Source organism: Caenorhabditis briggsae (assembly GCF_000004555.2).
Source record: "Caenorhabditis briggsae complete genome, chrII, whole genome shotgun sequence".
NCBI lineage: Eukaryota > Metazoa > Nematoda > Chromadorea > Rhabditida > Rhabditidae > Caenorhabditis > Caenorhabditis briggsae.
Window position 1 is genome coordinate 277,630 of NC_013486.2, and position 26,788 is coordinate 304,417.

A 26,788-nucleotide genomic window follows, 5' to 3' on the forward strand; every position below is an offset into this window, starting at 1 on the left:
AGGCTCAGTACATGAAAGGGAAACAAGGTTTTTTGCCAATGGGATCACCTTCTAAAACCCATAGGGAATGGAGGGAGGGGTCCCCCATCCTATAACAAAAAAAGCAACAAGAAGTCACCCGAAAAAACCCCTCTTTTCGGAGACCATTGCCGGTTAATTTTCAAAAGCTCCTTCTCTCTGATAAGAAGCCACATTGCATACCGCTTTTCATTGTTGTCTCAATTTTTTTAATCTTTGATAAAATCTCTTGCTACTGGGGGACGTTCAGTGATAAATCACCTAGCCATGAACCCCGAAACATGGCGACCCTTAGGGCCTTTTAGTACTTTTTTCGCCTCGGACCAATCGACAGAAAAAAGCAAAAGAAACAACAATAAGCAGCGAAATGCAAAGAGCTTCTTACCAGTGAGAAAGTGCTAGTGAAAATTATCCAACAATAAAGTTCGACGAGGGGGATTTCACAGGGAACTGATTTTTTGAATACGTGGATTTACGCCAAAAAAAAATATTTAAAATTAGAGAATATTAATTGATTAATTAACTATTGCATAAGTAAACGTTGTCACCCCCATTTTTCCACTCAACACGTGGAGCCGACTGTTGACTCGATAAGATCTCCTTCCTGCTGGCTCAATCAATCTGAAAATCACCAAATCAGTTCTTGAAGTGCGATCAATTGTCCCAATATGGGAGTCGAGTTGTCTTAAGATCCACCCGTCTGTCCGATTCAGGCCAACGGCGGAACTTCCAAACACAAATCATCAATCATTGTGATAAGATGTTGGCCTATAAGGTGAACTCAGAGCTTCGATCGCAATCATCTCAAAAAAAAGTTTTTAGGTCAAATCATCCAACAACTCCAACTACAGCGTCAACACCATCTATGGATTAATTCAAATCGGTTTCACTGCCGATTTGATCATCACCAGAAAGGTGACCAATCAAAATAATAACAAAAAATTCAGTCTAATTTTGCAGCCCGGAAAACCGCAAGCTGATCGTCTGATCATTCAATTCGCGTCGGTCGAGCAAACGTGCCGTGATCCGAAAGCCTCATTCGCCACTGGACAACCAGTTGGTGAACTCTGCGGAGAGACGATCATCAAGCTGTCAGCTGCCGAGTAAACTATGCCTCGAAATCTTGTGGTTCACGTTCATTGGAGACTTCTCAAAACGATTTTGATATAATTAGAACTCTGAAAATCTTGATTTTTAATGAGTGTCTTTTTGTGATAAATCATTTCGCTTCTTTTTTGTGTTTTTTGTGTTTTTTTTCTTGTCTCTTAAGGCTAAAAACCTTTGAATTTCGATATTTTTGTATTGTTTCAGTTGACCTAAAATTTGAAAATATTTGGGATTTTTAAGGAGTTGACGAGATTTTGAAGATTTCAATGGTTATTTGATCTACCAACACATTTTCTATTTGACCAAATTTAAAGTTCTAAAATCAAAAATTTCCCGGAATTTTTTTTGAATTCGGAATTCTGAATTTTCGGCTAGACAAAGCAATCTTTTTGGATATTTTCTCCTTCATTTTATTTTTACTTTTGGGTAGTAATTCAATTTATTTTAATTTGAAAATTGCCTTTTGTTTGTCACCATAATAGAATCCCACCTAAACTCTAATAGAATCCCACCTAAACTGTCAACTTTGAGCTCAATTATCTCAAACTCGGTAAGAGATATCAAAAACTCGTCAACTGATAAAATATTGGTAAACCTATGTTAAACACTTTATTAGATGACAAATTTTTGGTATCTTTTACAAGAATTGAGATAATTGAGCTCTAAGTTAATGCTTTAGGTGGACCTCCATTAGAGGAAATACGGTATATTTTTATAATTCCCCTCTTTTTTTCTTTACCCTTCTTCCTTCTCCTAAACCAACTTTTTGTTTATTCAAATAACTTATTTTCAACTTCTAGACATGCATTTTGCTCCACCTTTTTTTTCAACACGTGACAAGACCCATTTGAACTATTAGGTTGGCAACTAGTTCCTTTTTTTCATGTTTTCTCTTAACTGAGCTAGAACAATATCTCGTGTGTAACAAAATATGGTCTGCGTGGGCAATGGGCTGGTGGTCTAGTCGGTCAGTGTTCCACGGTTCACTGGAAGGCAGCATCACTGGAACAGGGCTCGCCACTCTTGCTGAGGATAAGACTGCGAGCACAGTTCAAGGTTTGGGAGGCAGGTCTGCGTGGGCAATGGGCTGGTGGTCTAGTCGGTCAGTGTTCTACGGTTCACTGGAAGGCAGCATCACTAGAACAGGGCTCGCCACTCATGCTGAGGATCAGACTGCGGACAATGGGATTTTTGGTTGGTTTTTTCCCTGGTAAAAAAACCATTTTCCCTTTCATGTACTGAGCCTCTACGTGGCGAGAGGGATCAACAGACTACATTTGTCTGGCTAGTACAGTACACAAAATCCGAACAAAATCCTGTTTTTTCTTCACATCAATAGAGTTCTTTAATTATAAATCCTTATTTTAATTGTTAATGACGAAGGAACCAGGAAAACCATGAAAACTCTGGGAACCCGGGCCTCTGCTGTCCGTCCCAGAAAGAAGGCCAATTCGAAAACCTTTCCTAACATTCTATGTATGCCTAGACTAATAGTTGTTGTTCAATAAAAAGAATTGTTAAGATATCTCTTGTTTGACTGTTTTTATAACGCGCTAAGTATGTTCCCGTAATAAACTGTCGCCCTGTATTAGATACCATTTTCCTCTAATAGAAGCCCACCTCTATTTGAACCTAACCTCTAATAGAAGCCCATACGCTTCTATTAGAACTGTGATTTTAGAACTCGACAATTTCCTAATTTCTAAGTTTCGGAATTCAAAAATAAATCTCAGAATATCACAAATTCGGAATTTTGGAAGTTAGAATTGCAGAATGAAAATTTTCAATTTTCCAAAACACCGAATTTCAGAATTCTTAACTTTCGAATTGTCAAATTTCTGAAATTTCGAAAAAAACTTTTTAAAAATAAATCATTGAATACTAGAAGCTCACCCTCTAATTGAAGCCTATTAGAGGAAATACGGTAGTCAGTTATCGAAACCTGTGAAATTATTTACGAAAATCTACAAAAAATCAATTCGCTAGAAAAAAGCTAAAAAGGAGTAAAATTAAAACGATCAATAATGGAATCTTTGGCACCTGGAGCAAATTAGCTTGTTACAAATTTGAAATAAGATGAACCGAAATTCAAATTAGTAAGTTCAGCATTTGAAAAAAATGAGAATTACTAAATTTAAAAAATTAAATTAAAATAACAAAAAATCAAAACCTTTTCCATGCTTGAGCCATCTCCTGTGGACACCTCAGCTGATCTTTGTTATTTCAGAGTGCTCTGGGAGATTGTGAAACTTTCCCTGAAACTGGGTCTTTTGGCGAATTTCCTGCCAAATTACTCAAAAAAAAATTTTTTTAGTCAAATCAAGCTTCTTAATGATAATTTTCTAAGAAACCAGGAAATGGAGATTTGGAAAACAGGTAAGTACATTATTATGGATGGAAGAGAGGAGAGGTGGAAAGGGTATAGATAAAAGTGGAGAGAGGTAGCGGTAAAGCTCTAGAGGGGTTTTTCGAAAAGAGATGGTTCAGAAGAAGAAAAATTGGGGCTGAAACAAGAATATGATTATTACAGAAAAGGAAAATGGTACGAGTGTGTGGTTGTTGTATCAAAAACAAAAGCGAGGGAAAACAAAAAAAAACCGAGATTTTGAATATATATTAAAACAGGTGGTTGGGGAAACAGGGTAAAACGGGATGCGGTATGAGATTTTTACAATTTATGAGCCATGTTTTCGGTGCTACTCGAGTTGGATTCCGGGGTTGGCGGCATCGCTGGTTGTGGTGGTTCCTCGTCGGTGGTGGCCAATGGAGAGCGAAGAATGTGAGTGAGGAAGTCAGTGAGAGAGATAACGCCGATCACCTGGAATATGGATTTTTGAAATTTCAGAATTTCGAAACGCCTCAATTTTCGATTTTTGAAAATTCGCAAAATCTCTAAAATCGCTTGAAAAGGCAAAAAAATCAGATTTTGTTCTTTCTGGAAGCTTCTTGAATTCACGCCAAAACTGAAAACTCAAAAAAATTAGCCGGTTTTTTTTGCGATTTTTCGAAAGAAAAATTGAGTTTTTCTTCGTTTTTCGCAAAAATTTTAGACTTTTTTTTCGGTTTTTCAGCTATTTTCGAAGATTCTTTTTCGATTTTTCCAAATTTTTAGTCTGCAATTTGATGGAACGGCGTTCGCGAAGATTACTGTAGGTTACTGTAGAAAGCATTTCATTTTGCAGTTTTTTTTTCAAAAACAATCACGTCAAAATGCAGAAAAGCTGTAAAAAAACTAGAAAAGGAAATAATTTCTCTACTGTAATCTACAGTAATCTTCGCCAACACCCATCAAATTCTATCAAATTTCAGACAAAAAAAATCGAAAAAATCGAAATAGAATCTTCGAAAATAGCTGAAAAACCTAAAAAGGTTTAAACATTTTGCGAAAAAATTGAAGAAGAAAAATCAATTGTTCTGTCGAAAATTCGCAAAAAAAAACACTATTTTTCCGAAGTTCTCAGTTTTGGCGAGAACTAGAAAAAAAGATTCGAGTATCTTCTAGAAGCTTCCAGAAAAGGCCGAGAATTGCGATTTTTCGCTTTTTTCTTTTTTGTTGCTATATGGATCTACATACTTTTCTACTTATTTTATGCATAAAAAAAAATTATTTTTGATCGGAGTTCCTCTTTCAAAAAATGGATAAAATAATATTTAAACAAATGCCGATCAAATTGAAAGACCTCCTCACCTTATTGTTATGAATGGCGAATGCACTCTGAGTATCAGCATTGAGCAATGTGTCCAGAACTTGTCCAACACTGTCTGCCGAGCTAATGAACAGTTCACTCTTGCAAATGTGCAACATATCAGCTACAGTAGTCTCCTGCAGCCAGCGTTTCGGTTCGATGAAGTTACGCGGCAACGCTTTGCAGATGTCGGTTTTCGTGATAACGCCGATGGCCTGGAAAAAATTATAGGTCATCTCCGAAGAAGCAATCCGACATACATTCTGATTTGCGTCGACAACTGGAAGAGCTGAATAATGACGATCCAGCATCTCCTCCATTGCTCTGTAGACAGTCTCATCTCTTCCAATCACACACACGTCCTCCCAAGTTCCAATCGCTGACATTCCAATTGGTTTGGAGAGCCATTGAGCAAAATGAATGGATCGATTCTGCTTATGAATAGCCATCAGAACACGTCGAACAGATATGATACTGACGACTTCTTTGTGATCATCCAGCACGATGACACGATGCAAACTATTCTGATGAAGCTCCTCGCAAAGTTCCGAAATCTTCGAAGAGATTGAGACGCTGACCAGTTTTTTTTCATTCTCAGATAGAATATCCCAGGCAGTAAGATCTGGGCCTAGCATTGGTTTCTTTTCATCTCGAATCGCACGGAGACAATCGGTAAGAGTGAGAATGTTTCGACGGACGCGTTCAGTGTCACTGGTATCCCAGACGATGAGTGTGGTGATGTTGTTATCACGCATGACACGAAACGCGCGAGTGGCTGGAGTCTTCGCGTCGATGATGATGATTTTCGAGTTGTTCGGGCATAGTTCGTAGACATCCACCACTGACATATACTGATGATATGGATCGGTTTTTTGGTCTGAAAATTTTCAAGGATTGAGAGAATTCGAAGTTGAGTAGCCTCAAACTCACCAATAACTCCAACCACATTGAACGAGATCGGTCTCGACGTCTTTCTGAGGATCAACAAATCCGAACTATTCGATCTGGGTCGTCTGAATCCGCTGTCATCGTCGTAGAAGTGTGCATGTTTATCGCGCAAGTCGTACACAGCTTCCACGTTGCACTCAGCTACTTGAACGCGACGCGTGGCTTCTGGACGACGGAACATACTAGATCCAAAACTCCCGCTACGTGGATGAATCAGGTCTCGCATTTGAGCGAGGAACGATGGACGTCTGCCGGATGCCGAGTTGCGACGTTGTTGTTGGTCTGGGGTCGGGGATTCTGGAAAAGACATGAGATATTATAAGGTTATTCAGAGCAAAGCGATATCAGCAATTCGCTGCGACCGAGGCAGCCAAAAAATGCTGGAGTTTTCTAGGTCATTTGCTTGTCATCGTGGACAAGCAGAACACTTGCAGGAAATTCCATGCGCCTTTAATGTTGAAGCGATTTACGAGTTCAAAATCAAAGGCGCATAAAACTCCCTGCTCGCTTGGGCCTCGCTTGGCTAGCCTTGCTTGTCCACGAGGACAGGCCAATGGCCTAGAAACCACTATATTTGGTTTCCACGGCCGTAGCAATTTGCTGGTTTGCTTCCTTTGAATAACCCCATAAGGCTACTACTGAACCCCAACACCTAGGGAAAAAATATCTGAGTCTAGACAACGTCATCTTACCGGCGTCCTCCTCCGTACGAACTTCTAGGTGATCAGAGAAATGAACAGTTTTTTCAGTTGGATTGGAACTCTCGGAAGTACCCATTCCGTGGTCCTCCGGAGCATTTTCCGGCTTATGATGAAATAGACGACGCATTTTAGTTCTAGAAATCGGAAGTGAAATGAGGTCAGTAGGACGGAGAAGGTGGAAAAGTGGGCGGAGACTCGACGAGGAGAAAAAGAAAACCAAAAACACTAGAAACATCTGTGTGTTCGGTGCCATGAGAGAGGAGCAGACAACATGTTTTCCATAAAAACAATTTTTGGCGGGACAGGACGCCCATTTCAAATTTCGGACACGGAATACAAAGTCTTGTCAACAACTCAGTGAAAGCCACGAGAGGGGTAAAGGACAACGAAGGGATACTGTAGATTTGATGGTTTTTATGAGAGTGTTGATTGCATGGGGTATTATTTTGGAATGAGTTCTTGAATACCGAGCAATCAACTATTGAAAACCATAGAACCTACAATATACCCCAATCGGAGCTGTGGAAGAAGAATGCCGGCGGCCGTGGCCGAAAGTACCTACGGCCACGGCCACTGGCGTTTCTCTTCCACATTTTTATTGAAAACGGCATTCGTGAAGGTTACTGTAGAAAAACTTTGTAAGGTAAACCGATACCGGGAAAAACAATAGTATCAAAACGCGAACTGAAATTTTTACATAAAAAATTATGCAGTTCGAAAAAACCCCTCAAATTTCCTGAATTCGCTCATGTGTGGATCTCGAATAACACCCCAAAAACAACATGACGCTTTGCTTTGCTTGTTGGTCCCTCTTACCCTCCAAAAAATTTTCAAGGACCGCTTTCTCCGCTGCCAATCAACACGTCGCATTCTCTCAAGTGATCTGTGTCGTGGCTTCCCTTTATGCACACGCGACCACATTCACATCCAGGAAGAGACGAATGGAATACAAATGACCTTGCAAATTGTTATTGTTTCCCTTCCTTTCAAAGGGAAAAAATATCCGTTGTTTTCCGCGGAAGTTCAAATTTCGGCATGAGATCACGGATGTGTTCCAAGCGATAGTCTGGTTCCCAAAATAGATTCTCAAAACATTTTTAAGAACAGCTTCTTTTTCTTTGTTGTAAAAGTGCATTTTATTTTAGAATTGTTTTGGTCTGATGGCTCGCAACAATAAATCTATTATTGAGATTGATGGGTCTGGAGGAGCTAGATACGAAGTGACGCAAAGAGCATATGGAAAGTCTGGGCCATCTAAATACAGCTGACGCTCTGTGGAGCATTCTGAGGAGCCCTTGATACGAATTTTGGCACTACTAGTAACTGGAAATACTGTTTCGATCCTCCAGAACTATCTTAAGGGGGACTTAATACATCAAAATGTGTAGAAAAATATTCAGCTTCATTTCACGAAGGAAAAATCGCAAAAATCACTTCGAAATATCATTTTCTGGGAACTTCTGGAAGGATCCCGAAACTTTTTTCAAATTACCGCCAAAACTGAAGATTCTGAAAAATCAGCGATTTTTTTTGTGATTTTTCGGAAGAAAACTTGAAATTTTCTTCGATTTCTTGCAAAATTTTGAGACCTTTTCAGGTTTTTCAGCTATTTTCAAAAATTCTTTTTCGATTTTTCCGGTTTTTGGATGGTATTTGATGGAACTGTGTCCCTGAAGATTACTGTAGATTACTGCAGACACCGAATTTTCTTTTGTGGTTTTTTTGTTTGTTTCCAGTTTTTATCTGAATTTTGAACTAATAAAAAAACTACAAAAGGATTCTACAGTAATCCACAGTAATCAACACCGTTCCATTAAATTTCAGTCTAAAAATTCGGAAAATCGAAAAAGAATTTTCAAAAACAGCTGAAAAACCTGAAAAGGTCTAAAGATTTTGCAAAAAATCGAAGATAGAGTACATTTCTTCTTTCGAAAAATCGCTTATTTTTCAGTTTTCGCGGGAATTCAAAAAATATTCGAAAACCTTCCAGAAGTTTCCAGAAATGGCAATTTGAAGCGATGTCTTGCGATTTTTCGAGTTTTTTGTGATTTTTTTTGAATTCTTTCTTTGTTACTGAATAGATAAATTACATATTTTCTGCATAAACCGATGTATTCAAGAATATATATACATTTTCGATCGGAGTCCTCTTTTAATTTTGGATTGTTTGCATTAACTAATGCCATCTTTTTTCCTCATGTTCTTAGGATATTCAACAGCCTTTCCGATGGGAAATTGCCCATTCCCAAGGCCATAATTCTTTTTTTTCAGTCGGAAAAACACCTGCGCAACGTCCCGGAACCCATTTTTTGTGGCCGGGATGTTATGGAGAATCGAATTTCGAACTCGGACTGTCCGAAATGTTTTCAAAACTTCATTATTCCTGCCCTTATCGCCTTCAGATGAACAGCTGACGACGAATAAAAATTTAACGATCATGATAGGAATCTCGCCCTTTTTGGCGCCCCGACCGACAAATGAAAAAAAGATCTAGATCGCAAAGTGCTGATAGAGAAAAGTGAACTTTGAATTAGGCTTTCAGCTGTTTTTCTCGAATTTTTCTCGGATTTTTTTCACCAACCTATTTTTGGAGACTTCATGTAGGAATTCTTTGGCGCCGTGCTCGCTATCGGATCACATCCCTTCTCCAGCATTGTCATGCGATTCATCTGAAACGATTTTCTAGTTTTTTCGTGATAAAAATTGTTCAAAATTAGGCCGGAAATTTCTCAAAAAAATAAGAAAAAATGCACGTAATTTATTGGGTTTGCAGAAACAGAACATTTTTTGAACGTGCGCCTTTAAACGTACAGTATCTCTTGAAGGGGGAAAACTCACTATGAAGCTGAATTTATTGGGATAATAACTAGAAAACTAATAGAAGGAAGACTAGGAAATAAGGTCTTGAAAAACTTTGAAAGCCGAAAATTTTAGACTTTCGGCCTAAAATACGGACATTGTGAAGACGGTATGTTTTGTCGCGCCCGCGAATGGAGGAGGACAGAAAGGGGCAATAAACGCACACTCTGAAAAATAGTACAGAAGAAACAGGAGGCCTGGTCAGAGAACACGAGAGCACCGGGAGACTGTAAAAAACGAGGGTCGTGGGAGAGAAGCAGCGCGGCGAGATAGTACTGTAGCGCCAGAGAGACGCAGGAAACGCAGAGAGGGAGAGAGAGGAAGTTGAAATGGAGATTGTCAAAAAGCTTTGGTCGTTGGTGTGTTGTTTGGATGGGGGGAAAAGGGTAGTAGAGCGAGTACTCGCCTTACTTTTTGGAGCGAAAAAGAGAGATGAGTCGGTTTTTTTTGTTGTCTCATTCTGTGCTTTTAGTTTGGTTAAAAACTTTAGTTGTGGAAATCTCGCTTTTTTGTAAGCCCAAATACACTGAATTTCTCGGGAAAGTATCCTTATATACAGTACTGGTCAATGAGATGAACAAAACCGTATTTTTCTGTATATTTTTGCCCATTTTGACCATTTTCTATTCCAGCTTTTACGGTAGCTTCCTTTCATAGAAGAGTATTATTCTTGTCTGAGAAAAAAAAGTGGAGACTCAGAGATAAGCTGTCTGCGTTTCCACCTAACATGTGCTATTTGGGCTCGCCGCTTCGATATTCCTACCGTATTCAGACTGCAAAAAAAAATCTCTAACCTTTTTTTCTCAGGTAACATTAATATCTCCAAAGTCCTTACTTTCATCCTAAAGGTTATGAAGACGAAAAAAAAATTTGTAAGTGATAATATACAGTACCAGTCAATAAGATGTACATAGATTGATTTTCAGATGATTTCTAACCATTTTGACCATTTTCAGATGTCTGGAGCTCGGCTGTCAAGATTCCGATCACTTTGAAGACTTCGGATAGTGTAAAACAAACCTTGATAGAAAAATTTGAATTCACAGAGTTCCTTGGAAATTCCTAGCTTTTCAGCTATTTGCCCATTTCTGGAAGACGCCCCTTTTTGCCCCGTTTTAGTACTAAAACCGTTGCCTCTCAGAAATCGGCATGTAGCTGAAAAACTAGGAATTTTCAAAAATTCTGTGAAAGCAAAGTTTTCAATCTAGGTCGGTTTTACACCCTCCAAAAATTCAAAGTGATCGGAAACTGAACAGCCAAGCTCTAGACTTTTAAAAATGGTCAAAATAGCCGAAAATTCAACCGGAAAATACGATTTTCCGGTACTGTAGGCCCTATCCCGACTACAGTAAAAAATTTATCTCAATTTTTAAGACACTTTCGGGAACGTTCCGAATTGCAAATTCAAAATTTTGATCTCAAAACTTTGAAAATCTATATTTTTGAAATTTTCAATGAACCTTCAATTGATTCTAACTTTGAAAAATTAGGATCAAAGCCATGAAACGTAAAACAACGGATTTTTGGATCCACCATAAGGTCTTTGACCAACAATCATAAATCTACCGTAACCCGAAAACTTCTGGATCAAGCCAGAATTCAAAATCATCCTAGGCCAAAATCTAGCAAATTGTAGGTCGATTTCGATTCAAATAACAATCAATGGTGCCTAAAGTGTTGGATTGCAGACGAAAACAAAAGCAGTCGAAACGTTTTGGGGGAAGACCAGAAGGGACAACAAGAGATAGACAGAGAGGGTGTCTGATCGGAGAGACATAGACAGTTAGAATGCAAACAGAAAATTTTAGGGAAGAAACACAAAATGTACTGAAGCACTCTCTTGCGGGGCGCCACACTGCGCGAGATGGTGATTTGAGAGAGAGAGAGAGAGGAACGAACGATTGGAGGGTAAAGATCATTGGAGAGGGAGAGACGCAGAGAAAAAGAGATGGAGGAATGAGATGATGAAAAGAGCAAAGGCTAGAGCAAAAGAACGGTTTTATATTACACAGTTTGGGTTTTTGGGATAGAAATAGGCAAAAGCTCGGATAAGCAACTACCGTAAAACCTGGAGTAGAAGGGCCCCCACTGTCATACTTGAGCTCTTAATTATTTCGATTACAATGCAAGATATCGAAAGTCTGCCAACTGACAAATTACTTTTGATAATATGATAAAAAATTCATCAGTGGTCAACTTCCCGATCACTTTGAAAACGTTTGAGTGTGTAAAACAAATCTAGATGGAAAATTTCGAATTCACATAATTTCTAAAAATCACTAGTTTTCAGCTATTTGCCGGTTTTTAAAACTCACCTTTTTCCACATTTTCAGTAAAAAAGAGGTAGAAATCGGCATATATCTGGTAAACTAGGAATTTTCGAAAAATTCTGTAAATGCAAAGTTTTCAATCTAGGTATGTTTTATACCCTCCATAATTTTCAATGTGATCGAAAACTTGACAGCCGAGCTTCAGGCTTATGAAAATGTTCACAATAACAGAAAACCAAGAACAAAAATAAAAAATAGGTGCCTGATGGGGTGCTGATCTAATAGAGAAAAAGGTTTAATAAAAAACTATACCTGTCAAATCTCAAATATCTAATTTTGTATAGTTGCGCTAAAATAGAAGATATAGAGCTTGAAAAGCTTGAAAACAGGTGCAAAAATCCAAGGAAATTAAAAATTAAAAGAAAAAAGATTACTAGAAAAGTCTATTTCCGGGTTTCACACCCGGAATACCAGCAAATTTTGTTTTGGATGAAACTTTTCGCGTTCTCTAATACGTACACTTTTCGTCACCTCCAAACAACACAACGCCATGTTTGTTCAATTTGAATTTAAGCAAATATTTTTGCGATTCTTCTGGTTAAACAGCACGGGCGGGCAAAAGGCCAGAACGACTCTTTGTTCCATCATGGATCTCAAGAACCGGAAAATTCAAGAAGCTTAGGCTGGAAAATGAGAATGGTGTACTAAAAGGGGAAAATCTTCTTACGTAGTTCGTCTCCTGATTTTTCGGATCACTGAATACAATTTTTAAGATTTGCGTATGTCAAAAAAGTCCGCACAAATATGTGGGTGGGGGATAATAATAAGAAAATTATCACATGTATCTTGTGATGTAACATTCAAGAAGGCATAAGAAGGAGGATTCCAGAAATGAATAACAAAAACCTCTAAATTTTGTCAAGAGTCCGAAAGTGGGATTACCGTACTTCCTCGAATAGAAGCCCACCAAAACCGTCCACTTTAAGCCGATATATCTCGTTTCATGTAAGAGATGTCGAAAAGTTGTCAACTGACAAAACGTTTATCATAATATCATGAATATTTTGCTAGTTGATCACTTTTTCATATTTCTAACAGGAATCGAGATAAATCAAATCAAAGTAGAGTTTGGATGGCGTTCTATTAGAGCGTCTACAGTAATTTTAAATTGTTAGAAATTAATGAACAAAAGTGGAGCTTAATTTAGTATGTATTAAGTTTTCCATCCAATTCAGATATGCCACGTAGGAATGCTTTTGGGACAAAGTGGTTCGAGACACTCAGAATTGATAATTTCCTCATGGTAGGCATACTTGTAAAACGGGCCTTCGCGGGACCTGGCATAGTTTCTTTTGGAATCATTATTTTTGAACCAACTAACATAAACATGATAGAACTGGACGAATACTACAAAATGGTACTATTTGGAAAACATTATCTTGTCTATGAACAGAGTTGCAATCCAAAAACCACCGGAGCTACGCGGTCAATAGTTTTATAATCTTGTAACTTTTTTCATTGACAAAATAGGGTTTTCTAATTAATATCAGTTTGTAGTGCTCGTCGAGTTCTATATTCTCTTATTTAGGTTGTTCAAAAATACTGATCCTGAAAGAAACTATGGCAGTTCCCGCAGAGGCCCGGCTTACCAGTATGCTATTAGGCACAAAAGTTGGATGACAGCTAAATATTTTAACAATTTAATTGATCCCATTTATCGACTACAAATTTCTAGATTACGGTAGATTATTACGTATATACTAAACACTATTCATACACTTCTGGGAGTCTCTCAGAATATGGGGTGGAAAAAAACCCCGGTTCCCAAACCGAGTCTGGGAACCGAATTCTAGAAACGTGAAACCACGTATAAAAGAGCAGCACAAGAACTACTTCTTCACATTCATTCAAAAAATGAATCTTGGTTTTATTCTGATCGTCTCCTTCGTTATTGGATCAGTCATTGCTGCCCCATTGCACGTTGAGTACGTGTTGGCTCCAGTGCCATTGAAGCGTGAGTAATAGTACTGTAATACTACTGGGCCAGAACTTGTCCTTCTTTTATACCGAAGTGACTATGGTGATCAACAAAAACCAGGGAATAGAAAAGTGGGATCGTTTATGATCGTTGTTTACGATCAGAATCTTTTATGACTTTTGCCGCCCCAGATCGACTGGTGCTGGCGGCTTGGCTTTTGATGCCTTGTTTAGATTTGAGGTTCTGTTCGAGAATTTTGCAAATACTTTTTTGAAACAGAAATTTAGAATGCGCTATGAAGTCTAACGCTGGCTAGAGAATTTTTAGAAGATGTCTGACAATGAGAACTAGCTTAATATTCAGCAGGTCCCTAGCAACGCTAAAAGTGAAACAACTTATTTTTCCTTTCTCAAACCAACCACAAAATTTTTAGAAAAGACTGACGACAAATCCAAGCTCATCGCCATTGTCCCACTCAACACCTCCACCATTGTGATCAAGTTCGACAAACCATTCTTGGCTGAAATCGAGAAGACGTCGGAATTCTCTGCAAACTTCGATCAAGCGCTCGTCGGAAAGGAGTCTCCAATTGTCAAGTTGCTCACGAAGCCAGGATCTCTGGAAAAACCAGTCGTCGTGAATATCAAGGACACAAAGAATGGGGATTCGGTGAAGGTGATGATCACCAAGGAGGCAGGAGCTCAATAATTTGTGAACTGAAGCGATTGAAATAAAGATTATGTTCTCATTCTATGTGATGGTTTTCTGCCTCGTTTCCTTTTAGGTCCAAAACGTTGAAGAACCAATAATTATTGTTCCTTGACAAAAATTGATAAACTATTTTTCTATAATACGATTACCATAAACACTCTAATAGAACGCAACCCGAATCGCCAAATTTGAGCTAATGTATCTCAATTTCTGTAAAAGATATCAGAAAACGGTCAAATGATAAAAATTGCTGATATTATGATAAACAATTTGTTAAATAACAACTTTTCTTTCAAAAGAAGTGAGATATATAGGCTCTAAGTGGACGGTCCGGGTGGCGTTCAACTAGAGTGTTAACGGTAAGATGATTGTTTTTATCTGCAAAAACTGATTCCCAAACATTCAGGATTACTTTTTCCAGAACTGCCAAACTTAAAATTAGCGGAAATACTAAAAATTTACATCTTAGGTCCCATCAGATTTTTTTAAAGAATCTGGAAAAAAAGTTTGTTTTTCTTTCACCAATATCTTTTACACCTTGATGCAAGCTATGACACAAAATTTCAGATATGGATCTCTATAAAAATATTTTTTAGTAATAACTTGTTTTCGAAAAATTTGCTCATAACTTTTGGAAGAAAGGCAGAAAGCTTGAATCGTTGATCAGTTTTTTGAAGAATTATAAGTCCAATCAAAAAATTTATTAAAACAAAGCAATTAAGAAATTCAACAATCTCGAATTATTATTATTATTATCATCCTTCAACTGATTCCTCAAAAATGCTCCCATTTATAGCCATTCGGTCCGAAAAATGTTGGATGAATGCTATCAATATCAAACTGTACATCTAATTGGTCCACTTCAGGAAACGGTAAAATATCATTTGGATTTTCACATTTCACAATTTTCCGAACTTTTTTGGTCTTTGCTTTGGAAGGTTCAGAGCCAAAATTCTCCTCAAAAATCTCTGGAAGCTTTTCGTAATCCTTTTCATAAACCGATTCTTTTGAAATTTCGTAATCCAAACTTCCAGATTTCACATTTCTCAAAACGTCTTCAATCACCGATTCTATTGACTTTTCCTTGAAATCCTCTGACGAACAATGTTGTAAAATCTGGATAACTTTCTGACTGTTTTCAGATTTTCTATTTTTCGTAGCCTTTTTCGTCTTGTTTTTGAACGTTGAGAGGGTTTCAGAAGGTGCTGGGCAATACTGAAATTCGGAAATTTCAAACTACCATGGACACTATAATAGAAGCCCATATACTTGAATTTCAAGCTCAATTATCTCATTTTCTTGGAGAGATGTAAAAAATCTGTCAACTGATAAAATATAGGTGATCATATGGCAAAAATTTTATCAGTTGACCAATTTTTGATATATCTTTCGTAAATTGAGATAATTGAGCTCAAAGTGCACGGTATTTCCCACTTAATACCTCAACTGATGGAGACTTTAAAATTTCTAAATCAATCAAGTTTCCAGATTCCTCAAAAATCTCTGGAAACTTTTCATACTCCTTTTCATAAATCGATTTTTTCCAAACTCTGTAATCGAGACTTCCAGATTTCACATTTCTTAAAACATCCTCAATCACCAAGTCAATCGAATTGTGTTGAAAAACCGAGGAATTTTGTAACGGATTCTGTGACAAATTCTGGAAACCACTTTGATTTTTGTTGTTGTTTTCGGTATCCTTCAGAATTGGAATATCAATTGGGTGTCGAGATTTTTCGATTTTGCAATTTTGTTGGGCTTCAGATGAATCAGCCACCGAATCCGTCTTAAAATCCACTCCCAAGTTTTTTGTGATCTCAAAAAATGAGCTCAATTCTTGATTCAATTTTTCAGCTTCTGGTTCTTTGTATTGGAAGACTTGCTGAGAATATTATTGAGGTACTTACATACACTTTGAAAATGTTACCTTCTTTAACACTTCTCCCACAGTTTCCTCTTTAAATCGAATGACTTTCTCCTCATCCTTTTTCCGTGTGTAAGCGAGTGGGTGTTCCTGGAAAAATACCGTACTTGCATTTTGAGCTCAATTATTTCAATTTCCATGAGAGATATCAAAAATATGTCAATTGATAAAAGGATGTTGATGTTATGGCAAACATTTCATCAGTTGACAAAATTTTGATGACTCTTTCAGAAATCGAGATAATTGAGCTCAAAATGCAAGTATCGGGTGGCCTTCAGAAGTAGCCATTTTCTCAACAAAAAAACTCTGAAATCTTTACCTTTTTAAAAATCTCTCTCAACTTTCTTGCTTTCTCAATCAACGGTTTCCTTTCCTCCTCTGACAAATTTCTCCAAGCTTCTCCATACTTTCTGCTCAGGTCCACGACACTCTTCCCAACATCATCACTTGTCCGAACTTCTTCCAACCATAATCCCAGCGAATTTGGCGGATATTTGAGTTTTTGATTCACTTTTCGAGCTTTTTCCGGTTTCTGGAACCCTGCTTTTTTCGAATACAACTTATTCACCTCGTCTTCAAACGGTTTCTTCTCCTGTCTTGATAATTTCTCCCAAATTGGTCCATAAATTTTGAAAAGATCCAGTTGGCTTTTGTTCCTGTCCTTTTCTTTCTTGTGTTTCTCTGCCCAAATTTGAAATGAAGCTGCTTGAAGTGGGATTCCCTTTAAAACCGAAGATTTTGGCGATTCATTCAGACTACCCGGGGTTTCAGACATTTTGACCTCTCTGAAATTCGTTTATTGAATTAAAAATAGCGGAAATTATTCAAAAAAAAGAGCTGAAAACCAAAAAAAAAGAAAAATTGTTTGCCATTTTGATTTGAAAAATTTTGGCGGTACAAAAATAATTATTAGGTAGATCAAAAAAGTTTTCCTCTGGCATGTCTAATTATGGTTTTTGGGAAATATATTTTCCCACTTACCAGTGAAAAGTTACCACACATATTCTTCAGATTCCACATCCATTTTCAGGAAATCCAATGCCTGAAAAAAAAACAAAAAAGTAACTCAGAAGGAAGGCAGCATTGTCAGGTGATATTCCTCACTTACAGTCTAGTACCCGACTTTCGATCACTGTTACGGGTGCGTGGTCGAAACAGCGAGCGAGCTCCCCGACGACCGGCGCACTACCACTACTCCACACCACCAACAATTGCTAGCGGCCTGGCATGGCAAACATAAACGAGAGGGAGTTGCCGAGAGAAAAGAGAGAGAGAGGAGAGGGGAGATGCGAAGTTAAGAGAAAAGGGAAAGTTCTCCGTCTCCAAAAAATGATGACAATTCAGAAGACACGTTCTTCATGGAATTCTGTGTCTACAGATAGTCACGTAGACAAATTACTGTACTTTGTGGCCTAATCAGCAATCTGATTAGATTCCGAAGATCGAAGGATGAAACAGTTTCTAAAAGAAAATTGTCTGAAAAAGGTTTCAAGCATAAGTGAAGGATTTTCAATAAAAATGTTTAATGGCCGGCAAAGAAATCACACAAATGTAGTTTTCAGAAGTTAAGATTCAGAATTTGAATTTCAGATTCACTGGAACTTCTCACGAATTGAAGAATTATTCGGAGGATTACTGTAATTTCCAATTTTCAAGACTTTCAGAGTTCCAAACTACTTCGGCCTCGCCTATCCATTCATTCTCCTTCTAAAAAAATCTTCCAATTCTGCACGTAGACACTCCTTATCTAGGCAATGTTCAAAGAATCGTAATGGGAGAAATCGTGAGAGACGCAGACAGATCTACAGAAATGATGATAATGCCCGTCGAGAACATCATCTGAGAGATCGAGAGCAATATGTTGGCCCTCATGGGCGGAACCGCTTTCAATTAGTCAAAAGGCACGTAGTACAGGAGTATAAATTGTTTTCGGAAATTTTGTCTGAACATGGCACTGTTCGGTATTCCTTCAGTATTGCAAAGACTCCTACTTTCACTTTGAGCTCAATTATCTCAATTTCTATAAGAGATAACAAAAAAGTTGTCAATTGATCAAATTTTTATCATTATATAAGCTACATTTTATCAGTTGACCACTTCTTGATATCTTTTATAGAAATTGAGATAATCAAGCTCAAAGGCAAGTATATGATTCAGTTTCAGCCAAAAATATTTCATTTTCTTGAAGTCGTAATTCGCGTTTTGTAAAATTTAGATCATGTTAAGATTTTCAAATTTCTGAACAGAATAAAATCCCGTTTTTCAATTCCTCTTTAAAATTCTATTTACAAAAAAATGATGACAATAAATCAAGGTCAATTACAATTAGTGAACAACACAGACCCCGCCAATTTCTTTCTGTTTTTTCTCTTCTCTTCCTTTTTCTCATTGATTCTTCTTTTTTTTTCACTTTTGAGTCGTTTTGCGCGGCTGCCAATGTTCTTCTTGAGCTACCGTTAACATTCTAGCTCAATTATCTCGATTTCTATGAGAGATATCAAAAAGTGGTCGACTGACAAAGTGTTTTTGATATTATGATTTACATTTTGTCAGTTGGTCGCTTTTTGATATCTTTCACAATAACTGAGATATATGCGCTTAAAGTTGGTGGTTCTTGTGGTCTTCTACTACCATTGAGTCATAAAATTGAGCTCAATTATCTCGGTTTAGGTAAAAGATATGTAAAAATAATCAATTAATAAAATGTAACTTATGTTTCGATAAGCATTTTGTCAGTTGACAAGTTTTTGATATCTAATACATGAACCGGGACATCAGTTCAAAGTTGGCTGGTCGTGTAGCCTTCTAATGATTTGGGGGCATAAACTTTGTGCCCATATATCTCGGTTCTTGTGAAAAATATCAAGAATGTATCAATTGATAAAATATAACTTATAGTTAGATAAACATTCTATTAATTCGCCATTTTTGCTATCTTTCACAGGCACAAAGATATGCAAGCTCAAAGTTGACGGTTCAGTTGGTCTTCTATTGGAGTGGGCAGAGTGTTTTTCATCTACGTATCTTTATGGGGTTATTCATGTAGCGAAAGTCTGCACCGAAACTCAATGCAACAGTGTCGCGAAATGCATTTCAATGCATTTCGGTGCCACCGAAATGTATTGAAATGCGTTTTGAAATAAACACTTTCGCTACATGAATAATCCCATTATACTTTTCGCTTTTTTATTGAAACTCATATTTCCGAGAAAACTACGAATTCCAATTTTTACAGAAAATATCATGTCCCGTGAATTGATGGTCGAAACCGGCGGTGAGCTCATCGGCAACACCCCTCTCCTCAAACTCAACAAGATCGGAAAGGATCTCGACGCCTCCATCGCTGTCAAAGTCGAGTACATGAATCCAGCCTGCTCCGTCAAGGATCGTATCGCCTTTAATATGATTGACTCCGCCGAGAAGGCCGGATTGATCCATCCCGGAAAGACTGTCCTAATCGAGCCAACCAGTGGAAACATGGGAATCGCATTGGCCTATTGTGGAAAACTCCGTGGCTACAAAGTCATTCTTACCATGCCAGCATCCATGAGCATCGAACGTCGGTGTCTTCTGAAGGCCTACGGAGCCGAGGTCATCCTCACCGATCCCGCTACCGCTGTGAAGGGCGCTGTCGAGAGAGCCGAACAACTTCGGGATGTGATTCCAAATGCTTACATATTGAACCAATTCGGAAATCCTGCCAATCCAGAGGCTCATTACAAAACTACGGGACCAGAAATCTGGAGACAGACCCAAGGAAAAGTGGACATCGTTTGTTTTGGTGTCGGATCGGGAGGCACGTGTACCGGAGTCGGGCGGTTCCTGAAGGAGAAGAATCCAAATGTGCGAGTGTATCCAGTTGAGCCATTCGAGAGTTCCGTTATCAATGGATTGCCACACAGTCCACACAAGATTCAAGGTAGGATATAGATTAGAAAAAATTAGATTTTTTTGGGGACCCAACTTGCGTCAAATAGGGTCGTGTTTATACTCATTTTGAAGCTCTCAACAAGACAAATCGAATAGGATAATTTCTAATTTTGGGGTCTCCCCACGAAAACTTCCGTAACTTGTATATTCCAGAATTTTCTATATCCTAAATTATAAAATTCGCGATTAGCAAGTTAAGAGCTTCAAAATGATAATAAACACTCCCGATTTTAAAATAAACACTTTTCTAGAGTTTTCCTCGAAATGAGTAATTGGGTCTCACCACGAAAAGCAACTGTAACTCTTTTCTTTATGAACCAATTTTTATGAAAAATATACCATTCGATTTCTCTCTCGAAGGGCTTCAAAAGGAGTATAAACACGACCCAATTTAACGCAAGTTGGGTCCCACCACGAAATGTTTGCATTACTGTAGTTTTCGCGGTGGGACCTGAAATTGGTGGAACTAGCTCATGATTATACTCGTTTTGAAGCTCTCAGAGTTGCAATTTTATCTCTAATTTCAGAAAAGTCAATTTTTTGAAAAATTTTCTAATTTTACAATGCTTTCAATTTTCCAGGAATGGGAACCGGAATGATTCCTGATATCCTCGACCTGAAACTCTTCACCGAAGCTCTTCGTGTTCACTCCGACGATGCTATCGCAATGGCTAAACGTCTTGCCGATGAGGAGTCAATCCTCGGTGGAATCTCATCTGGAGCCAACGTGTGTGCCGCTGTCCAGCTCGCCAAACGTCCCGAGAACAAAGGAAAATTGATTGTGACCACTGTGAACAGTTTTGGAGAACGTTATTTGTCAACGGCTCTCTACCACGAACTCCGCGAAGAAGCCGCCAATATGAAGCAATTGAATCTCGACGACTCCATTAAAATCGCCAAGGCCTATTTGAAAATCTAAACTTCCTATTTTTTGAAATTTGTACCATAATAAAGCATACTTAATTCGTAAGAAAAAATTCGTTTAAAAAGACATGGCAAAAAAGAAAGAAACAACAAACATCACAGAGAAAAAGACATTGAGAAAGGGGCACCCGGATGGTAGGAGGGGAAAATGCATTAAACGTTTTTTAGTGGGGGGTCAAATCTAGAAGGGCAAGCTTATCTGAAAACATACATCTAGAAAAAAGAAGAGCATCAGTCAATAAATTACACGTATGGAACAAGAATACAAACAATTAATTGAAGTTCTAAACTCAAATAATCTTCTGACCAGTGCCTAGAAGTGTGTATACCATTGCTCCTACAACACACTGAGCCGCCGTAACAATGAACACGTAGGACCAGTTGTTGTTAGTGGCTTCGAGAATGTGCCCGGCGATGTAGACACCAACGAATCCAGTGATAGCTCCGCAAGCGTTGAAGACGCCTGGAAATGGAAATTGAAACATAAGATTTGTTAGAATTTTTACCAAAAACCGATCCAGCATGATTCGGTGCAAAGTCGTGTGGATTCACAGACACTCCACCGTGATGTAACCCTCTTGCAGCCATGGCCATCGTGAAAATGAGCAATGAGAGCCAGAAGGAAGAAGTCATTGGAACTAGCATTAGACAGAACGCGATTCCAATAAGACTAACTCCTTCCATAAGTTTTCTGGTGTAGGTAACAGTTTTTCCTTCCGCTAGTGCTCGGGAAGCCATCACAGGAGCTACTAAGGAGGTCACGACGATGGCTAATGATGGAACCACATTGTATACGACCGCTTTTGCAGTTGGGAAGGTCTCGTGGAAGTAGGAGGGGAGCCAATTGAACAGAATCGAGTAGGAATTGCCTCCGGTGTACTGAGCAACTGCGGCAGCCCAGAAAGCTGGATGACGGAAGAGTGTTCCCCAAGGAACAGAGGGACATGGTGTGTTGGCTGATAAGTGGGATTCTATGGTGTCATGCTTCTTATCTATAAGAACTTCTTCATCTGGCTGTGGAGAACTTCTTCCTCCACCTGTCCCATTCTTCTTATCCAGAACCCATCGGAATATCCAACACCAGACAAGCGAGAGAATTCCCACAAATTGGAATAACGATCTCCATCCGATCCATTCGATCAATATACTTCCAATAGCACCGGCAAGGACAGTACCCCAATGGGAGCCAGCCAAAACGATTCCAAAAACACGTCCTTTGTCAGCTGCGGCCAAGTGTTTTGATACAATTGAAGCCAATGATGGAATATGGAATGCTTGGCAGACACCCGTTAGAATTCGAATTGTTAGAAGAACAACGAGCGGGTAGTTGGTCCAGTAAGCGAAATCGAATAGGTGAGGTGTGAAGAAGGTGATCATTGTCCAGGCGAGACTCGAGTAAGGGAGGATTTTCTCAGCGCCATATTTGTCAGCTATCCTTCCAGCGAACACTTGTGTCAGAGCGTATCCCCAGAAGAAACAGGATAGTACTGTTCCCTGAAAATGTATTTTTCCTTAATTGCGAATTAAAAATCTTACAGAATCTGTTTTATTCCATGCGAACTCTTTGGCAACAGCTGCGGCACATATCGGAAGACTTGCACGGGCGGCGTAGAGAACACACGTTCCACTGAACATGGTTATCGTCCACATTCGAGATTCTGCTCTGGAAAAATTCAAAATTTTCATTTTTTTTTCAATTAAAAAACATCTACTCACCTCGTCCAAATTTTACCTAACGGTGGTTCGTACTCGCCGGGCCTCTTGAGCATTTTTTTTGTCTGTAAAAATCTAAATCAGGCATCACTTTTTGAAAAAAAAAACCAAGAGAGAAAGCATAAAAGGAGAGCGAGAGAGGACACACAGAGACATACAAAAACACACATAAACGTGGCGCTGGGCTGAGGTAGAGGATGGATGGATGTGGAAACGCCGACGAACAAACATCGCCTTTTTCTACTTTTTTGCATAACAAATATGTTGGTGGTGACCGTAAAACAAATGGAAATTATTCATGCTGTTTCACATGATAAGACAGTTTCGAAAGACTTAATTCTTCATTTTTTGCAGTTTTTAAAGAGGAAAAGTGCGAAGCATGCTTTGAAAATTGGAGAAAAATGGAAAACATTACTGTAGCCCGTAAATCTACAACTCCGAGAGAGAGAGAGAACTTCACGGCTCTTCCGGTTAGGACCCGATAAACTGGAAACTCAACGTTCCTTTGATTTTTATAATCATTTTCACAGAATTTTTTTTTCAAATACCGATTTTTTCTTCCTTTTAAAAGTATTTTTCCTATAAAAATTTGGTTTAACATTTATAAAAGTTATAAAATATCGAATCGAATAAGAAAGCGGGACTTCATGAAAGACCTGCGTTCACCGACGAAAGCTGCAAAAGGCGCACACAATAAGGAGAGATGAAAGATGAAGATGAGATTAAATGCGAATTTCGCTTCTTTCCATTTTAATGTTCAATAAGAAGAAGAAGCCGTCGGACTTGTCTCTACTTTGGAATAGGAGATTTAAATCAATCTGAAAATAAATTATTGAAAAATTATCAGCAATTTGTTGCGAAATCCAGAAACACGAGTTTTCCTATGGTTTGCAAACACTTTGTCCAATTTCCTACTCAATTTCCCGGTGTTCACTTCCAATCTCGGTCACTTTCCCTTTCAAATGAAATAACGGCGAATTTTCTGAAAAAGCGACTGCGAGGCGTTTGCTGACCCATCTTACCCTTGTCGGCAAACGCGCCAGGCTTTTGTCATCGTTCGAATTTTAATTTTCCTTTCTCTCGCGTTTTCTAGCTTCCTTCCTCTAATTTTGGCTTTTCAGACTAGAAAAATGCCAATTGTAAATGTCAAGTGGCAGAAAGAGAAGTATGTGGTGGAAATCGACACCTCTGCGCCACCAATGGTCTTCAAAGCTCAACTTTTCGCACTGACTCAAGTGCTTCCAGAACGACAGAAGGTTGTGATCCTTGGCAGAACCTTGGGTGATGACGATTGGGAAGGGATCACTTTGAAGGAGAATATGACGATTATGATGATGGGATCGTGAGTGTTTCATTATTATTATTTTATAAAACAAACTTTTTTCAGCATCGGAGAAATCCCAAAAGCACCAACAATTCTCGAAGCCCAGCAACAGAATGTCGGCCAACAAGCCGAGGAAATGTCCAACCTCTACCCATGCGGACTTGCCAATCTTGGAAACACTTGCTATTTCAACTCTTGTATGCAAATGCTAAAGGAGGTCAACGAGTTGATTTTGAAGCCAGCCGACGAAACCAAAATCCGTGAGCAAAATGATCGACTCTGCCACAATTTGGCCACTTTGCTCTGCCAGCTTCGTGATAAAGATAAGGCTCTTCGAAGCAAGGGAGACCCAATCAAACCATTTGCTTCAATTATTGTAAGATTTTTGCTAGTATTTTCTTTATAATTGATTTTTCTCCAGAGTCTCTCGGAGTCCTATCCTCAATTCGAAAAATTCAAGCAACAAGACGCCAATGAGTGTTTTGTCGCAATCATGACCAACCTCACTCGGTTCTACGGCCTGGCTGGATATCCAATTGATAATCTTTTCAAAATTAAAACAGAAACGAATTGTAAATGTCTGGAAACTGAAGAAGTCGCTGAGAAGAAGACCGAAAGTGCTACTCAACTGACTTGCTATGTGAATCAAGACGTTCGATTCTTGCAAACCGGTATCAAGGCAGGATTTGAGCAAGAGGTAGAGCGAAACAGTGCTCAATTGGGACGTGACGCCAAATGGCAGAACCACACTCTGATCTCCCGTCTTCCAAAGTATCTGACAGTCAATATCAACAGATTCTTCTTCAAAGAATCCTCCAAAACAAACGCTAAGATTTTGAAGTCGGTGCAATTCCCAATTTCTCTTGACGCCTACGATTTGTGCACTCAAGAGTTGAAGGACAAGCTCGTGACTCGACGTGCTGATATCAAATTGGAAGAGGATGCCAAGTTGGAAAGAGAGCTGAGAAAGAAGGTTCTGGATAAGGAGCAAGCCGATAAAATCTTCGACGATGGAGTCGCTCTTCCAACCGAATTCGAGTCTGATCCAGGATCTAATAACTCTGGATTCTATGAGCTCAAGGTAAAAAAAAAAAAATAATTTTTAATCAAAAAAATTATTACAGGGAATCATCACTCACAAAGGACGCTCCTCGCAAGACGGTCACTACGTGGCATGGCTCCGTTCTGCCGAAGACAACAAATGGCGTCTGTTCGACGATGAGCACGTCACCGTTGTCGACGAGGAAGCGATTCTGAAGACTTCTGGAGGAGGTGACTGGCACAGTGCCTACGTTCTTCTTTACGAGGCCCGTGTCATCAAACAATACCCAGAACTGCCACCAGCACCGGTTATCTCCGAAGCTGATAATGTCGTTGATGAGCCAATGGAAGTTTCTTCTAAGCCATAATTATTTTCTGATCTATTTAACACGAAATTTTATTCATGCTTAATTCTCTCTTTCTTTTCATCTCCATCTTCTCCGGTCAACTGCTTGTTGAGAACTCGAATTTCTCTTGCTTCCTAAATTATTTTTGACATTTTCCTTTTAATTATTTTGTGTATCTTATTTCTCCCTCCCCGAAAAATTGTCTGTATCTGAAATCATGATGTGATGATTCGCGTTTTGAGTTGAATGTAACTAAATCGCTGACTTAAAACTTTTATGGCTGAAAAGGGTGACTGTACTGTCATTGTCTCGCCGGTAACTCTTCAGGGTGTGGTGGTGTTGCTGATCTTTTCGACAAAATATGCTCGAGTGATCTTTTAGAACCTACAACCTACAAGTTATAATTTGTCAGCATTTCGAGTGTTTTGAAGGGAGACAGGTGAACTGAATGGACTCTAGTTTCTCTTTGAGAACGCCGACCTTCTACTCAGAATTTCGAAAATTTCTGACGATGATTTATTGGCTTCAAGTAAATACAAAGCCAATTAATAACTTTAAGCTCCGCCCACTATTAATAGCATCCCTATTATGTAATCAAAATTGAAGGCTTTACTTTTTTAATGTAAAGGTTTTCCTATAGGAATCCACGTGGGAATGTAGAGTTTCAATTCCAGAGATTCTGGCCGAACATTCTAGAGAGTTACCCAATTTTGAAGTTTACTTAAAAGAAGTTGTAATGCGAAGCTTAGGTCTACTAGCAGGAAAACCACGTGGCAAATTCAGAAAAACGTCTAGAAGGATTTTTGTTCAAACAAGTGCCAAACTAAATTCCTTTTCGCACCGATCTTTGTACTAAATATTTGTAAAGTATTTGTCAATCAAAAAGTTTTCCAAAAGAATTTTTCCTATTGCTTCGAAACTATTTATTTGTTTGCCTACTTTTTTTAGTCATTAGGCCGACAAAAATGAAAAAAATGAGCAAAAAATGACGAAGAGAAAAAAGAGCAGTGAGTCAAGTGGCAGGCAGCAAACTCATTTTTTGTTTATTCTGGGCTTTTTTCTATATTTCAAAAAATGCTACATGTCTCGAAAAGTAGTTATTAGTGGATTTAGTGTTTATGGCAGTGAGAAGAAAAAAATTTAATCAAAGTTTTGGTTTCTTGGGAAAATAATCAGCACGTCTGGGAAATGTAAACATGAGTTCTAGATCTCTAAACTTTGTGAGAATTTCCTAATTTTTTCGGCCGGTGGTGGCCGTGGCCGAAGGTCCCACAACGGAAACTACCGTAACCTAAAAATTGTTGTTT

General features: G+C 38.5%; 8 protein-coding genes across 8 annotated transcripts; 5 read left to right on the forward strand and 3 right to left on the reverse strand.

Annotated features, from left to right (window-relative positions):
• Positions 1-778: 778 nt before the first annotated feature.
• Positions 779-892, forward strand: CBG00991 (the record flags this gene model as incomplete). Its single annotated transcript, XM_045241661.1, has 1 exon — positions 779-892. The coding sequence occupies one exon, from the start codon at positions 779-781 to the stop codon at positions 890-892; it is 114 nt and encodes a 37-aa protein (XP_045091691.1).
• A 1,180-nt stretch (positions 893-2,072) lies between these two features.
• On the forward strand, positions 2,073-2,902 carry CBG00990 (the record flags this gene model as incomplete). Its single annotated transcript, XM_002629709.1, has 2 exons — positions 2,073-2,319; positions 2,859-2,902. The coding sequence occupies 2 exons, from the start codon at positions 2,073-2,075 to the stop codon at positions 2,900-2,902; spliced, it is 291 nt and encodes a 96-aa protein (XP_002629755.1).
• Positions 2,903-3,793: 891 nt separating this feature from the next.
• Positions 3,794-6,587, reverse strand: Cbr-aakg-5 (the record flags this gene model as incomplete). The annotated part of the gene is made up of 5 exons (XM_045241662.1): positions 3,794-3,943; positions 4,814-5,026; positions 5,072-5,688; positions 5,742-6,056; positions 6,452-6,587. The coding sequence occupies 5 exons, from the start codon at positions 6,585-6,587 to the stop codon at positions 3,794-3,796; spliced, it is 1,431 nt and encodes a 476-aa protein (XP_045091692.1).
• Positions 6,588-13,503: 6,916 nt separating this feature from the next.
• On the forward strand, positions 13,504-14,275 carry CBG00988 (the record flags this gene model as incomplete). Its single annotated transcript, XM_002629707.1, has 2 exons — positions 13,504-13,603; positions 14,001-14,275. The coding sequence occupies 2 exons, from the start codon at positions 13,504-13,506 to the stop codon at positions 14,273-14,275; spliced, it is 375 nt and encodes a 124-aa protein (XP_002629753.1).
• Positions 14,276-15,052: 777 nt separating this feature from the next.
• On the reverse strand, positions 15,053-17,226 carry CBG25451 (the record flags this gene model as incomplete). The annotated part of the gene is made up of 5 exons (XM_045241663.1): positions 15,053-15,493; positions 15,720-16,160; positions 16,206-16,292; positions 16,522-16,983; positions 17,221-17,226. 5 exons carry the CDS (start codon positions 17,224-17,226, stop codon positions 15,053-15,055), a joined length of 1,437 nt encoding a protein of 478 aa, XP_045097975.1.
• A 2,219-nt stretch (positions 17,227-19,445) lies between these two features.
• Positions 19,446-21,051, forward strand: Cbr-cysl-2 (the record flags this gene model as incomplete). The annotated part of the gene is made up of 2 exons (XM_002629706.1): positions 19,446-20,121; positions 20,714-21,051. The coding sequence occupies 2 exons, from the start codon at positions 19,446-19,448 to the stop codon at positions 21,049-21,051; spliced, it is 1,014 nt and encodes a 337-aa protein (XP_002629752.1).
• A 295-nt stretch (positions 21,052-21,346) lies between these two features.
• Cbr-vnut-1 lies at positions 21,347-22,825 on the reverse strand (the record flags this gene model as incomplete). Its single annotated transcript, XM_002629705.1, has 4 exons — positions 21,347-21,519; positions 21,563-22,550; positions 22,593-22,719; positions 22,773-22,825. The coding sequence occupies 4 exons, from the start codon at positions 22,823-22,825 to the stop codon at positions 21,347-21,349; spliced, it is 1,341 nt and encodes a 446-aa protein (XP_002629751.1).
• A 1,074-nt stretch (positions 22,826-23,899) lies between these two features.
• Positions 23,900-25,502, forward strand: Cbr-usp-14 (the record flags this gene model as incomplete). The annotated part of the gene is made up of 4 exons (XM_002629704.1): positions 23,900-24,111; positions 24,157-24,469; positions 24,515-25,174; positions 25,218-25,502. 4 exons carry the CDS (start codon positions 23,900-23,902, stop codon positions 25,500-25,502), a joined length of 1,470 nt encoding a protein of 489 aa, XP_002629750.1.
• Positions 25,503-26,788: the final 1,286 nt, after the last annotated feature.